The 15,381-nt window shown below is 45.5% G+C and overlaps 1 protein-coding gene across 2 annotated transcripts; it reads right to left on the minus strand.

Moving 5' to 3' along the window:
• Positions 1–532: 532 nt before the first annotated feature.
• LOC111852534 (regulator of G-protein signaling 20) lies at positions 533–15,310 on the minus strand. 2 transcript variants are annotated; one of them, XM_023828565.2, is made up of 6 exons: positions 14,880–15,310; positions 14,172–14,413; positions 5,688–5,836; positions 4,959–5,048; positions 3,485–3,719; positions 533–3,104 (listed from the first exon to the last, which is right to left on the minus strand). In XM_023828565.2, exons 2-6 carry the CDS (start codon positions 14,286–14,288, stop codon positions 2,916–2,918), a joined length of 780 nt encoding a protein of 259 aa, XP_023684333.1. In that variant the 5' UTR covers positions 14,289–14,413; positions 14,880–15,310; the 3' UTR covers positions 533–2,915. The 2 variants fall into 2 exon arrangements, with proteins under 2 accessions (XP_023684333.1, XP_023684335.1); XM_023828567.2 differs by lacking the exons at positions 14,172–14,413; positions 14,880–15,310 and adding an exon at positions 8,922–9,039.
• Between the last annotated feature and the right edge of the window lie 71 nt (positions 15,311–15,381).

Consider the following 15,381-nt stretch of genomic DNA (forward strand, 5'->3'; position numbering starts at 1 on the left):
TGAAAGTGCTCATGATCCAGTGACCCTCACTGGTCTGCTGTTCATAGATCCCAGCTCAAATGCTCATGATCCAGTGAGCCTCACTGGTCTGCTGTTCATAGATCCCAGCTCAAAGTGTTCATGATCCAGTGACCCTCACTGGGCTGCTGTTCATAGGCCCCAGCTCAAAGTGCTCATGATCCAGTGACCCTCACTGGTCTGCTGTTAATAGATCCTAGCTCAAAGTGCTCATCATCCTGTAACGCTCACCTTTTTGATGATTGCACCCCGAAAGATACCCCTTCAAATACACCACGTTAATATGCTTGCGTGCACCCAGAGGTGCATTAACATGGTCATTTGAGAGGTAGATTATTTTCTACAATAGTGTAACTCTTGAATTAATAAACTTTTATTAATTACCCGAGGCTCCTTTTGAGCAGTGCCCCCTGGGTTTCAGCGTGGGCAAACCTGTGCGTTAAAGCGTCCCTGCAAGTAATGCATAGCCATAGTCTGCTATCCTCAGGCCAAAACACAGGTCGGGAGAAATGGGTAAAACTACTGTGCTTTATTGTTTATTAAATAACCAAAATGCCCCAGTTATTAATCCTTTAGATAAACAGACAAGGAACACTCTAAAACACTGTAAACATTCCTGATAGTAAACTCTGACTTTTCAAAATAACACATTTTATATAATAAAGAAGATCATTAATAGGCAGCATGCCTCTGGACCAATAAGAATCTGAGGTTGATCTGCTCATCTTCCAATACGGTAAAACCGCACGTGTGGTAAGTTTACCCTAATGCCTAATGCCGGTACAGGCGTCACCTGGAGCCACAGCTGGTAGACATACTATGTTTATGTGGCTCAGAGGCTCAAACGAGCATTGTCCACGCGCTGGGTGCCACAAACCGAACGACTAGGCACTTCCCTAAGAATGTCTCCGTCGTCGTGTGACATGGACACAGACAGAAAAACCTGGCAGCTCCAAGTTATTCTTATTTTTTTTTCTTTTAAAACCGAGGACAAATACAAATAGCTGAGAGAATATGAGCTATGGGCTGAAATGAAGTTCAGACTTTGGTGTTTTTTTAAATAGCTGGCCACAAGACCAAAAATGCCACACGAATACGAAGGAGGGAGAGAGGTGGAGATAGGGGTCATCCGTAGAACTGTATTTCGTGGTATGTTAGGGTTCCGTAGAACTGTATTTCGTGGTATGTTAGGGTTCCATAGCAGTATTTCGTGGTATGTTAGGGTTCCATAGAACTGTATTTCGTGGTATGTTAGGGTTCCATAGCACTGTATTTCGTGGTATGTTAGGGTTCCGTAGAACTGTATTTCGTGGTATGTTAGGGTTCCATAGCACTGTATTTCGTGGTATGTTAGGGTTCCGTAGAACTGTATTTCGTGGTATGTTAGGGTTCCATAGCACTGTATTTAGTGGTATGTTAGGGTTCCATAGCACTGTATTTCGTGGTATGTTAGGGTTCCGTAGAACTGTATTTCGTGGTATGTTAGGGTTCCGTAGAACTGTATTTTGTGGTATGTTAGGACTACGGTTCTTGTGATGACAGTGATCCCCGGCTGAAGTCTGTGGTAACTTTGAAACATAGAGACTGTTTGACGTCAGAATTAATAGCTGTAAGCAGGATTCTGCAATGAAGGTTGGCCCCCAATGGGTCAACGTTTGTGTCCATTTATAATTAGTAGTAACATCAGAAATGTCATAAAGACACATGAATTTACAGATATGTAAAACACAGCTCGAACTGCCGTTTTTATTTTACCCAATTAAATAATTATTCTTACTCACTGGGTGCTTGATAAACATAAGTGACTTAATTGTCTTAATTTATTCATCCAGCCAGCAGAGGGTCATGGGATTTATGCACTCAAGGAGGTTTTGGAAATTTGGAGCTGCCAAGAATGTTTGCAATGGGTGTTGAACGATGAAGTGAAAACATCAAAAAAATCTAAAGGAATCAACCAACCAAACAAACAAACAAACAGACAGACAGACAGGTAAACAAACAAACAAAGAAATAGACAAACGAATGAGCAAGCAAATAGAAGACCAAGTTTGGCTGCCTCATTGGTAGAGCATGAACACCTGAACCAGTCTCACTGTCACTCTCCATCTCTACAGACAGGAATTCTTCACCGTCCTGCCTTCCACACTAGATTACATTATTTCCTGAACGGTAAATCCCATTTGTTTGCCAGATTTTAGAAGTATAGTTCTCTGGTAGCTTTTCTCCTCTACAAAGCAATACAAAAATGGTAAGAAGAATCAAATAAAAAAATCAAACATGGTGAATTTCCTTTGGAGTGTCCTATGACATGGATCGGAAGCGGCCCTTTGCTCGGGTTTGGAGAGGCTGAGGTCCAAGGTGGAGGAATAGCGGCTGCAGGTCTGCAGGTCTAAACCCCCCAGCAGAGCAACCAGGTCTATGGGGCATCACTTAAAGATGCGACTCAATCAAAACACCACACCGTGCTCCACTTGGGTCGGCCCAACAGAGCTGCTGTCATACATTTTAGTGAACTCTATCTGTACCTGTTTCTCTGGAGTTGTTTGCAGCTTATTGGGTTACGCATTTATGCCCATTTCTGAAAAGGTATGGGTTCAAATCCCATAGCTGGTAGCGTAACCATAACAACTAGCCCTTGAGAAAGGCCCTTACCCCCAAATGCTCCAGGTACACTGTCTGACTGTGCTCTCTGATCCGCACTTGTATGTCACTTTGGACGAAGGTCCTGCTAAATAAATGTAATGCTACCGTGCTCCCGGAGTCTTTTAAATAACAAAAATGGGGAAATTTCTACTGGTATTTCCCTTTTTTGAAGTTGGGACAGCAGTATGGCGGTTTGAGTGAACAGGGACTGGGTTCGAGACGCAAACAAAGTGGAGTTTGGGAAAATGTTGGAACTACGACTCTGGGCACTGCTCTGATAGGGTCTGAAGCAGGTTCTTGTAGACGGAGGAGTTCATGTAGCGAGGGTACGAGTCTCTCTGCATCAGCGTGTAAATCTGCAGCTGGGCATCGTCGAAGGTTTGCGAAGTGGGCTCCAGCATGTTTCTGTTGATCGCCTCTCGAACCCGGGAGTCAAGACTCACCTAGGGATACAAGCCTGAATGTCAGCAGGACGGAGGCAGGGAATCAGAGAAAAGCGCTGACAGAGAAATTGGGATGGGATGCGCATGAAATACGACCAATCGCATCGAAATACATGCCGCGATACGATGGCTTATTGGACAGCACTGCAGCCGCACACCTCAAGGACTTGAAGCATGTGAATTTGTGTCTCAGCGTGATTCTCTTCTGGATAAGTGGTTGGAACGTGGATGGATGTTCAAGGATATGGATATTAGTCTAATTATGCACATAATCGATGCTTTATAAAAGCACTATATAAGACTCAGAGTTGTTCTTTTGACCTTAAGTATCTTAATGTCAGACTGAGAGAGAGATGATGGAAGAACGCAGCCTATTTTACCTCTTTGGGCGAGAGGATAGAGATGTAATCTTCATAGATGAGCCTGGCCTTCTCCTCGATGGCCACCGTGCCGGTCTCATGCTTCAAGTCCTCGCAGGCCAGCCAGAAGAGCATGTTCTCCTCGCTGAACTCCGTCCGCAGAAACTCCCGGAAAGCCTTCCTCCCGATGGGACACTTCATGAGCCTGTCGAAGGACTGGCCCCAGGTCTGAACCTCCTCCAGAGAGGGCTTTGGGCTTCAGACGGGGGGGGGGGACGGGACGGGATGGGACGGGACATGATGTCATCAGATTTAGAATAGATGTTAAGACTAAAGTCAGTAACACAGAGTTGAAACTTTCCAAAAAGACAGACAGAAGCACCATCATCCATCCATCCATCCACCCACCCATCCATCCATCCATCCATCCATCTTTTATACCTGCTTGTCCTATGCAGGGTCACTGGGGTTGGGGGGGAGGTTACACCGTCATTTGCAAACAAATTATGAATGAATTACATCACTTTTAGCTTTATAGTCAGTTAATATTCGCGGCTGGTCCCTTCCCGAAATGCAAGACTGCAGCCATGTTATCACAAGTTTAATTACATCTGGAAACCACTCTGATCATGAGTTCAGTTAAATATGTTAGGCAGTGAGTAATGAAAATGCAAGAGAGCACTGAACAGCTGGCATTCTGGGATTCGAGCTCCCTTCCCAGGAGGCCCCCTAGTCTCAGTCACGATCCAGAGCGGGGAACGCCACCATGCTGGCTAACCGCTAACGCGACGTCTCAGTCACGATCCAGAGCGGGGAACGCCACCATGCTGGCTAACCGCTAACGCGACGTCTCAGTCACGATCCAGAGCGGGGAACGCCACCATGCTGGCTAACCGCTAACGCGACGTCTCAGTCACGATCCAGAGCGGGGAACGCCACCATGCTGGCTAACCGCTAACGCGACGTCTCAGTCACGATCCAGAGCGGGGAACGCCACCATGCTGGCTAACCGCTAACGCGACGTCTCAGTCACGATCCAGAGCGGGGAACGCCACCATGCTGGCTAACCGCTAACGCGACGTCTCAGTCACGATCCAGAGCGGGGAACGCCACCATGCTGGCTAACCGCTAGCGCGACGTCTCAGTCACGATCCAGAGCGGGGAACGCCACCATGCTGGCTAACCGCTAGCGCGACGTCTCAGTCACGATACAGAGCGGGGAACGCCACCATGCTGGCTAACCGCTAACGCGACGTCTCAGTCACGTTCCAGAGCGGGGAACGCCACCATGCTGGCTAACCGCTAACGCGACGTCTCAGTCACGATCCAGAGCGGGGAACGCCACCATGCTGGCTAACCGCTAACGCGACGTCTCAGTCACGATCCAGAGCGTGGAACGCCACCATGCTGGCTAACCGCTAACGCGACGTCTCAGTCACGATCCAGAGCGGGGAACGCCACCATGCTGGTTAACTGCTAACATGACCCCGCTAACCTGTCCTCGCAGTCGGCGCTGCCCTCGATCTTGGCGTCGTGCACGGTCCCACAGCTTCTGCCATCCCCCTCTTCATTCTTAGCTGTAAGACTGCAAGGAGACAAATACATCATCAGCACACCTCTCTCCCATGTGAGAAAAGCACCCTGGGCATCCCAGTAAGGCCTCACCTTGTGACATACTGGGACCAGCAATGATCCCTAGGGAAGGTGCAGACTAAATATTAGTAACATTAAAATATTTACCCCTGACTTAAATTGTAGAGTTTGACTAATGAGTAAACACAAACTAGAAACAGATTCTATGCTTCAGGCTTAGTGAGTAACTATACTACAGGGCTAATAAACTCCATACTGGCCCTGACAAATACATATCAGTGTTAGCATCTATATTGCAAGCCTCACCCATGAGATTCACTATAATACAGAAAGAGGATATACTCTTCATAAAAAGTAACTATACTACAGCTTGAATACACACTCACCCATGAGATTCATTATACTACAGAAATAGGACCTAAATTCACCATCAAGAGTAATTGGGGACATACTCATCATCTAAATCAACCATACTACAGCTAAACACTCACCCATGAAGATTCACTATACCACAGAAATAGGGGACATACTCACCATCTGGAGTAACTATACTGCAGTTGAAATAAACATTCACCCATTAGGCTCACTATACTACATAAAGTAACTAACTATACTGCAGGCAAACACTCACCAGGAGCAGCTGCAGCAGCAGCACCAGCAGAAGCAGCAGGCGTTGGAGGCGGGGCTCCCCAAGCCGCGCTGAGTCCAGCCGTCATCGGCCGCGCCGTGCTGCACCATCCGCTGCCGCTTGCGCATCTCCATCCGCTCCGATCCCATTGGCTGCAGGTCCAGCGCACCAATCAGTTACATACAGGAGAAATACTCTCACTCAGGTATGTGCAGAGGGGGCCAAAGGGTTCCTGAGCACCTGCCTCTATATAAATTGCCTCCCTTTAAAGATACTGAGTCCCTGACCCCCCCAGTCAACCCCCACCCATCCCTTGACATATATGCAGTAAAGGCTTTGAGCTTCTGGCCCCTGAAAAGTCTCTGCACAGCCCAGCTCTCAGTATTTTTCCACGCATTCTGAAATCTGTGCTGTAGCAACGTTTTTAACACTGAACCCTTAATCAGTATTAAACTATTTCCTAATCAGTACTCTGAGCATGGAGTCGACACAAGTCACCAACGACTCAACAACATTTAACAACAACAACTCTTACGATTTCCAAATCTCCACAATTGGAACGATCCTTTTAAAGTTAGAGAAACCAGCACGGATTCACTCAAAAACACCCATCTTGCTATTCAGAGGGCAAAACTATGAGCAGCAGTGAAATCACCCAGTGTACCTGGGTGCTCCTCTGCCGTGTGCTTCCTGTACGAGGCCCCCGCTTTAGTGTCACCGGTCTCACAAAATCATTTCATTCTTTTATCTAAGATCTAATACTTCACACATCCAGGTAGTCATGCAGATTTTCTAAAACAGGATGTATCTGTACTTGAAGCAGATTAGCCTAAAACAGTGGACAGAAATATCAGTCACCTCAGATCAGTGTAAAAGCTGAGATCTGAAGCTGAAGCTGACACCGACACCGCCGACTGGCATGTCTGAATTTCTGGTGCAGTGCCCCCCTGTCGTCCCCCCCCCCGTGCAATGTCCATTTCCCTGTAAACCTCAAAAAGTATGCATCTCCCAAGGGCCTGCCTTCATAAAAATACAATCATTCCCCACAAATCTGCCCCAGAACCAATAAATATACTGAATATATGTCCATTTCTTGCTTTAAATACAATTCTACATACCTGGTAAACTAACTTACTACCCTAAGCAGTGTAAGCAGCTGGAAAATGGATAGATGTACATTAAATTACATAAATTAAGTGCTGAACATAAATGGCATAATAAATAGCATAGAGTTTGTCCAAGGAAATCATTCAATAATTAATAAGGTGATGAATACATGTAAAGGGCACCTGCATTTCAGGCTACGCCCCTCCTTAGCCAGCCTTCTGCATCTGTTCTACCATCTGTGTTGTGTGTGGTCTGCTGTTAGCACTGTCTAAAGTCTTTGATATATGTATGTTAGCATGTCTGTCTGTCTGTGTTCAGAATCTCTCAGTTCACTGGGCTTTCGAGTTGCCCTGGAGTGGTTGCCCTGGAGCGGTCAGGCTGCCCCACCTCGTCTAGCCCACTTCAGGACACTCGTCCAGTGTGGCCCTGGCTGGTTTTCTGGGTAGTGGGCCCAGACTGCAAGGAGAGACAAGGCAGTACTGAGGCAGCCCAGTGGAACCACTCCTGACTGTTCATGACAGCGTCCTTCCTTCGGTCATCAAGTGACACCGGATCGCACAAGGAGTCGGCTGAGGTGTGTCACCAAATGAACTTGAGCAGAAGAGTTCGGAGAGGAAGGACTTTATGGGGCACATGTCACATTGTATGTGTGGAGAAGGGGGGGTTCTCCATCAGGACACATCTGCGAATTTAGTTCACTAGGGTGACCATCTAATCCATGATGGGGTGGGGGGGACACTACAGTATAAGCTACTCCAGGTTTTACAAACTGCTTTAAAACTGAAAGATTCCTGTGCTCAGCCTAATAGTTCAGTCCTTCTTGTGCTTTGGCTGGTTTGTTTCCTTGACTGAAAGACTCATTCAGCTGTTTCACATTAACATTAGTGACACATGCATGATTATAGGAGACTGACCAATCAGCACACAGCAAGAACTCAGTGACAAAGTGAAATCCGGGTCCTTATAATTGAAATGGTTGAAATGGTAGTTTATAAACCCCGTTGTCGCTGAAAGTGTCCCTCCTGACACAGAGTAGGGGGTCACACTAGTTTACACTGAACCCCCCCCCCCCCCCCCATTTGCGTGTGATACCCCCCATGCTCGGTTAAACTTGACACCTCATGTTTCCTGGGCTATACTACGGATCTTCAAGATCATTACTAGATGTGTGGTTCTCATGTTAAGTATACATTGAATTGATCATTTGAATAAAAACGGGTTAATCTATACCTTATTAAACATAACAGGCTACTGTACATTTTTAATTCATTAATTAATATTAACATCCCGTGTGTTTAATTTCGGCGGGCTATATTGTTAAATGTAATATAACCTGAACCGTTAATTCCCTTCCTAATACGCTCGTAGGGCAAGTGAGAGGTCCGTTGTTTCAGCATATGTACCGAAATCCATTTGCATGATGGAAAACGGACAGTGGACGTTGTGATCCCGGGTGATTATTTTGATTAAGCGGAATGGAGGGGTCCTTAATCTCCAGCAAAGCCGCGACGCCTGTCAAAGGAATCTGCGTTAGGCAGTCATGTCACAATATTTAGCGATGGGGGGAAGCGGAGCGGAGCGGGGGCGTCGCTGATGAAGCCGGCTGTCCTGACGGCACACAGAATCGGACCCTCGCCCCTTCGCTCCGAGATCTCCTCATGGGAAACCGGCGGACCGAAGGTACGGGAGTCTGACAAGCGAAACTGATCACGGCTATTTATCAATCCATGCACTCAGCTGGGAGGGCATACAGAAACATGCGGTATGGGGAAATTCGCAAGCCAGAAAAATAACACCGGCTACATCATCCGGCCAGAGGATAAAAAAATCACAATATATAACCTACACGTGCGTGGGTGTGGAAAACAATATATATTTATTATAATTCCAGTGCTTCCGTACAAAAAGCAGGATAACCTGGCTGAAATCGTTAGATAGTGCCACCATGGAAAAAGAAGGTACAATACGGCATCTTCGCCCAGCAATAATCCAGAAAAGGCAACATTTCGGAGGTTGTATAGTGTATCAATTATTAAATGCCACCCAGACAGTTAGAAATATTTGTCCACCCTTCCCCCAAAAAAATAATTATACGCGTCTGAAGATACAAGATTAATTGACAGTACTTACAATCTCAGCATGAATGCCAGGAGATGGAGATAATTCTTCGCCTTTATTACATCCGTTCGCACAGGGCTTTTCAGCGACCGGCTGCTGGCTGTCATTGCGCATGCGTCCCCCTTCTAAGTAGTAGTAACGATAGCGTAAAGCTCTGCATGTTTCATGGATATGGATGCTTAAAACCTCAGCCTCCGCATAGCAGAAAGCCGGAACTTGACCAAATACGTACAGAAACCCCCCTGTGTTATTAAAAGGACATGGTTGCGTACGTGGCTTGAGATTACATTATCTAACCCAGCCGGACTTAGCGATGGACCTGATTGATGCTTCGGGACGTCTTACCATAAAGATCAACCAAAAAGCTTGCTATTTGACACCTATTATGGTTCTCGCTAGCAACCGAAAAATAATCGTAGGTATTTTGTAGTTAACAAGAAAATGTTATTAAATATTCCGAATGGTTTTATTTCCATAGTCGTCCAGTAAGTCCAATAAACGGCACCAGTTAGATATAGTCCATCAAACTAAAGTGGAGGCACCAGAAGCGTTTTACTCGTAATACAGGCCGACACAGTGATTTTGGTGCCAACGATGTTTGAACGGTTTTATATTAAGTTTATTGTGCTGATTAGGAATATGACTTCGGTTTTGCCAGATTGGCTCTAGTTTCTGAAATATTTAATAGTTAGTTAATTAATTAACGCGCAACACGTTTGAAAAGTATTCAGAATTGAAAGAATATTTTTTATTCTTATTTAACTAGTAAGTAAACAGTCTTACATCATACAAAAAAGAAATTAAGAATATCTAACAGTGAGAAGAAAAAGTTATGTATGATTTGATTAATTAATACAATGCTTAAAAAAAAAAAAAAAAAAAACGCTGTTTATGTGATTTCCTTTCATGTGTGTCATCAGGACAATCACGTTGGAGACTCCAACAATAGTCTGCCATCATGTGTATGTCCCATCTGCCTTGATATCTCTCCTCCATTACCTTCATATCCTGGTGGAACCTCTCACCTTGTTCCTCGCTGAAGTCTCCAAGGTTATCCGGAAATCTGTTTAAATGGCTATGGAGATCTTTATGCTCATATTAACTCCCAAATTTCTGAAGTTAGCAAGCATATCTTGCACCAATTCTTCATAATTGTCTGCTCTGTGATTACCCAAGTAGTTCTTCACAATATGTACTCTCCACAGATGTAGCAGAATACATCAGGATTGTTGATGCCGGCTCTTCTTGATGAAGTCATCATTTTTACATATATTTATATAATTAAAACAGAACTTTTTGGGTATAAACAAAGACTGGGTTGACAATCTTATACTGTAGCTGACTTCTTTCCTCTGCAAATTCACAGTTGAATTCTGGCTTCAAAAAGTCGCTTTTATAGCATTGTAGGCCTACAAATTGAAATACAAAATAATTATATGGGATATTTCATTACCTAAGACACTGTTAAAGAGTCAAAAGACAGACCAAAAGCTATTGCTTGCGTCTTTGATGCGTCTCAGGCGAAGCAAGGTCTCCTGCAGACGAAGCTTGCTCCTTCTTCCTCAAGTGGAGCAGCTTCTTAAGTGTTTCCTCCGCTTTCTCCAGCTCCTGAGGCCTGGAAGCTGGAGTACAATCTGCAAAATCCCCCCAAAGCTGTTTAAGGAGCGGGGCAGCCTCAGGAGAGTCTTGCACTGCCGGATCCTCCATTACTCGCCAGTACAGACCTTTAAGGACCAAGAACTTCCCAACCAGGATCTTGGGTGCAGGCGAAGCAGCTGGGAGACAAACCTTGGTCACACTCTCGGGGGAAGCGGCTGCTGTGCAGGCGCAGACAAAGCCAGTGTCACCATCTCCAGGGAGCGGATCCTCAGAAAGGTACAGTAGGGCTCACGCAGCTGGGTCTTCCCTCACCTCGTCCACCAGACTCAGAAAGGTACAGTAGGGCTCACGCAGCTGGGTCTTCCCTCACCTCGTCCACCAGACTCAGAAAGGTACAGTAGGGCTCACGCAGCTGGGTTTTCCCTCACCTCGTCCACCAGACTCAGAAAGGTACAGTAGGACTCATGCAGCTGGGTCTTCCCTCACGTCGTCCACCAGACTCAGAAAGGTACAGTAGGGCTCACGCAGCTGGGTCTTCCCTCACCTCGTCCACCAGACTCAGAAAGGTACAGTAGGGCTCACGCAGCTGGGTCTTCCCTCACCTCGTCCACCAGACTCAGAAAGGTACAGTAGGGCTCACGCAGCTGGGTTTTCCCTCACCTCGTCCACCAGACTCAGAAAGGTACAGTAGGGCTCACGCAGCTGGGTCTTCCCTCACCTCGTCCACCAGACTCAGAAAGGTACAGTAGGGCTCATGCAGCTGGGTCTTCCCTCACCTCGTCCACCAGACTCAGAAAGGTACAGTAGGGCTCACGCAGCTGGGTCTTCCCTCACCTCGTCCACCAGACTCAGAAAGGTACAGTAGGGCTCACGCAGCTGGGTCTTCCCTCACGTCGTCCACCAGACTCATATAGTCTTCGTTGGTGAGGCAAAGCATCTTCTCTCGGAATCCGGTCATTCTGTCGTATATTCAGAGCAGGGAAACAGGCGAAGGGAGTCGTGGAGTCGGGTAAACGATGGATTTATTAGGGGACGACACGATGAGGAACACACAGCGACATCAATGACCGGACTGGGGAAACATACTCTAATGCTGACTTAAATACACAACAGCAATCAACAAGAATAGAAACAGCTGGTAACACGGGGATTCCACACGGGTTAGATAAGGGGGCGTGGCACACAAGAGGATCGGCACGATCGGAGCATGACACAAAGCAGTTGAGGAAAAAGAGCAATGTTCATTAAACAAAACAAGTTTAAAAGTAAAGATTGAAGGGGAGTCACCGAGAATTCCAGAGTTTGGGGCTGATAGCATTCAATGACCTGCCAGTCAGCACGAGTAGCCTGGTGCGAGGAATGGAAAGAGGGAGGGAGAGAGAAAGAGGTCAGGAGATCACTGAGGGTAAGGAGGTGCGACGCTGTGCAAAGCTTTGAAGGTGAGTAGCAAGATTCTGAATGTGAAACCGGGCATTCAAACAGTGTTATTGCCAAATATATTATTATTAAGTTTTGCCTTTTTGTTTATTATATGTTTAACATGCAATTTAATAGATATGTTTGTTTGTTTAAAAAATGTTTCTATATTTAACAGCTAAAGTTAATAGCCCGAGATCCTGATGAGAATAAACGTTTAGGATGTGGGTGGATAGAGGAAGAAGATTATTATCCACATCTTTTGTTCCCATAAAAAACACTTTCATCTTCTAATCAAATGGAAAATGTACAGTTTTGTATTAAGCTTATAATCTATTGCACAAGCTATAGCGTGGTACTTAGAGTAATGTATAATTGTGTTCTTTTTTTATGTTATGACTATGGCAACAACAACAAGGTAACCAACTACTGTATGGTTAAAACATCGCCAAAAACTCCACGTGCAATTGCAGGAGGAGTGCACTAGGTGGCACTAAAGACTTTGACTTATATGTAGTTTTTTAGATATGATTTCTTTCATTTTTCTTTCATTTGAATTTGAATTAAGTGATCAGTGGTCATTGTCTACACACCACAGCACACAGTGCGCAACAACGAAATGTGACCTCTGCATTTGACCCATATGTGACTTTCGTGACATAGCAGGGGGCAGCTAATTCAGCGCCCGGGGAGCAGTGCTTGGGGACGGTACCTTGCTCAGGGTACCTCAGTGGTGACTTGCTGGTGGGGGATTCGAACCTGCAATCTTTCAATTACAAGTGCGCTACCCTAAACATCAAGCCACCACTGCCCATAGAGACATTTAAAAAAAATAAAATAAAAAGAGCTTTTCCCTCTGCCTAAAGCACCAATAATTTGGTTCTTATATAATGTCCATAAATTAGTTAAAGAATCAGAAGGTAACAAAAGACCTAATCTGAATCCCATGATATTCTTCGAATAACAAATTTGAATTCTTGTTCTTCATGTGGCTCAACACACTTTAACAAGACAAAAAACTATAATTATTACAACTGCTATTTTGTATCACTGGTTCTCTTGGCTTGCACATACATAACTTTTTCCATATTTCACATTTCATAATATAAGCCACATGAAGGATGATCCCTGGCTCACTGATTTCCTCACTGGTTCTGCTTGTAGGGGTTGCCAGCTAACTTCAGGGTCTGAAGCTTCACTTCTCATATCACTGTCACGCGTGAACAACACGTGGGAGGGAACCAACACAAACGTGAATAGCATGAAAATATGAGGTGGGGTCAGATTCAAACTTGCGGCTCCGGGGCTATGAACCTGCACTGTTACTTGTCAAGAGCCATTCCATTCCGGCACAGCCTGTGTTTAAACAAATGCACAACAGTAATATGTTTAATTATCTCCTTGTGTGGCTATTTTAGTAGAAATGCTATTTTGGACTCACGACAATCTTATGTAACAGTGGGTCCATAAGTAGCCTGAACTTCTGAAAGAAGACCTTACTGCCAGTGTCTGGGTGCTTGTCTCATTTATAAATACGGTACACATCAGCTGTAATCAATGCAACCCAAATGAATGCTACATTTGTCCAATATTTCCCCGCTATAAACAACCATGTGCAGACAACACTCTACAACCGGTGTTTCAAATCAATCCTAGACTTCCTTCTTACAAGACTTAAAAATAGCATCCCCCTAATCCCACAACCTCCCAAACACGACTCAGTGGGGGACCTGATGTGTGCATTTCCATCTAAAGCTCCGTGTGTGTGTGTGTCCTGAGCAGGGCTGACTTCCTGTCAGGTCTCCAGGAGCCCCCACTCTCTTTAACTGCTCAGCACCCTGCTCCCTTTCACGCCAGACTATGGAGAAAGCTGACGTCCCACCACAGAGATACGATTACTGAGTTATCAGTGTAGTGTCAGAAGCAGCTCCATAAATACCCGCAACACTGCAAATACCCGCAAGTCTAAAAATACCCACAACCCAACAAATACCCGCAACTCCATAAATACCTGCAACTGCACAAATACCCACAACTCCACAAATACCTGCAACTCCATAAATACCCGCAGACAGTAAACACTCCAAGTGTCATCATTGCTCTATCCAGGCCTCAAAGAAAAAATGTTACATTTTTTAGTAAATCAAAACACAGTCACCATGGTACCTTCCAGATGTCACATTTACTTAATTAGTGGAGTGGATGATGCTAGAAGCTATTGGGGGGTCCAGTGACCCCGGGCCTCACCTGGCATGACACCAGCTCCTCCACATTCTCGCCGAGGTCTTCGCCAGAGCCCCCTGATGTCCGGCAATGGTTGCCATGGCAGCAGGCTCCAAACTGGACAGGTGGCCAACGCCACATCAAAGGAGGGGTCGAGGAGGTTCGTGGGGGTGCTGCCTAGTGCTGCCACCCCCCATCTGCTCCATGGAGTGCTTTGGAGGGGCTGCCTGCCCTTCACCTGCTACATCCGCTCACCTGTGCCACACCTGTTCAATTATACTCTGTTAAACAGCAGTGAAATATCCCCCACAGGCCGACTGCACACACTGCTAATACAACTCAGCTGTTAGACATCGTGGCTGCAAGAGCTGTACTCCTAACCGCTAAACCAGGTGAACTATTTAGAGGAGCAGAGTAAGAGGGGATTATGTTCTCTTCCTGGGGGGTCTGAGAGCTGATACAGCTCAGTGGATTAGCAGAGATTATACACAGGGCGTTAAGAGCCCGTCTGTGAGAAGATGGGTGGGGCATGAATGGCTGATTATGTTTTGCCCATAGTGTATGATTGTATGTGCCTCACAGTGGACCGGTGCCCCATCTAGGTCGTATCCCAGCCTTGTGCCCTCTGCTGCCTATGAATGGCTCCAGACAACACTGGTGACCCTGACCAGGATAGCTGGTTGGAAGATTGATGAACAGATGAATGTCATCTTGGTCTGTCTGTTTACTTACTTGCCTGTCAGGCTGATCAGATATTTTTGGACAGCCAGTTCTTCTGTTTGCCAGCATGTGTCACTGTTGTCCTACTCCCAGATCATACGGAAAATCGCACACTTGATTGCATTGGTGTCCGTTATAATATATCTACATTGTTCTTGATTATGTTTCTTTTATGTGATTTTCACTTTTTGTTTGGTCTTTATTACATGATCCAGTATGTATTTGAAAAGAACACCAGGCACATTGGCTATGTTCTCTGAGCTACACGCTGCCTATATGTATTTGACATGTATTTACCTTGTAAATAGTGCGTATCGTTTACAAACTTACAAAATGCTTTTGGTGTAGCTACTTTTATGTGTATAATGGAATAATATCGATTTGCCGTAATATTTGCGTGACCATATGAGTCAGAAAGCGTGTATCACGCCAGATGCGAGAGCTGGAAACCCTGCAGATTTCACTGGACTTACTTACAGGAAACTGCCCTGACATCTATAAAAACGCAACTTAC

This window comes from Paramormyrops kingsleyae, chromosome 4, assembly GCF_048594095.1.
Source record: "Paramormyrops kingsleyae isolate MSU_618 chromosome 4, PKINGS_0.4, whole genome shotgun sequence".
Taxonomy (NCBI): Eukaryota; Metazoa; Chordata; class Actinopteri; order Osteoglossiformes; family Mormyridae; genus Paramormyrops; species Paramormyrops kingsleyae.

What these genes read in the sequence shown, in the direction of transcription:
- LOC111852534 (XM_023828565.2), bottom strand. Translation starts at nt 14,288, where the DNA reads ATGTGGCGTTGGCCACCTGTCCAGTTTGGAGCCTGCTGCCATGGCAAC. An exon ending in AGGAGCTGGTGTCATGCCAG is followed by an intron (nt 5,837 to 14,171) that starts GTGAGGCCCGGG and finishes CTGGACCTGCAG; the next exon opens with CCAATGGGATCGGAGCGGAT. An exon ending in CTATCCTCTCGCCCAAAGAG is followed by an intron (nt 3,105 to 3,484) that starts GTAAAATAGGCT and finishes TTGTATCCCTAG; the next exon opens with GTGAGTCTTGACTCCCGGGT.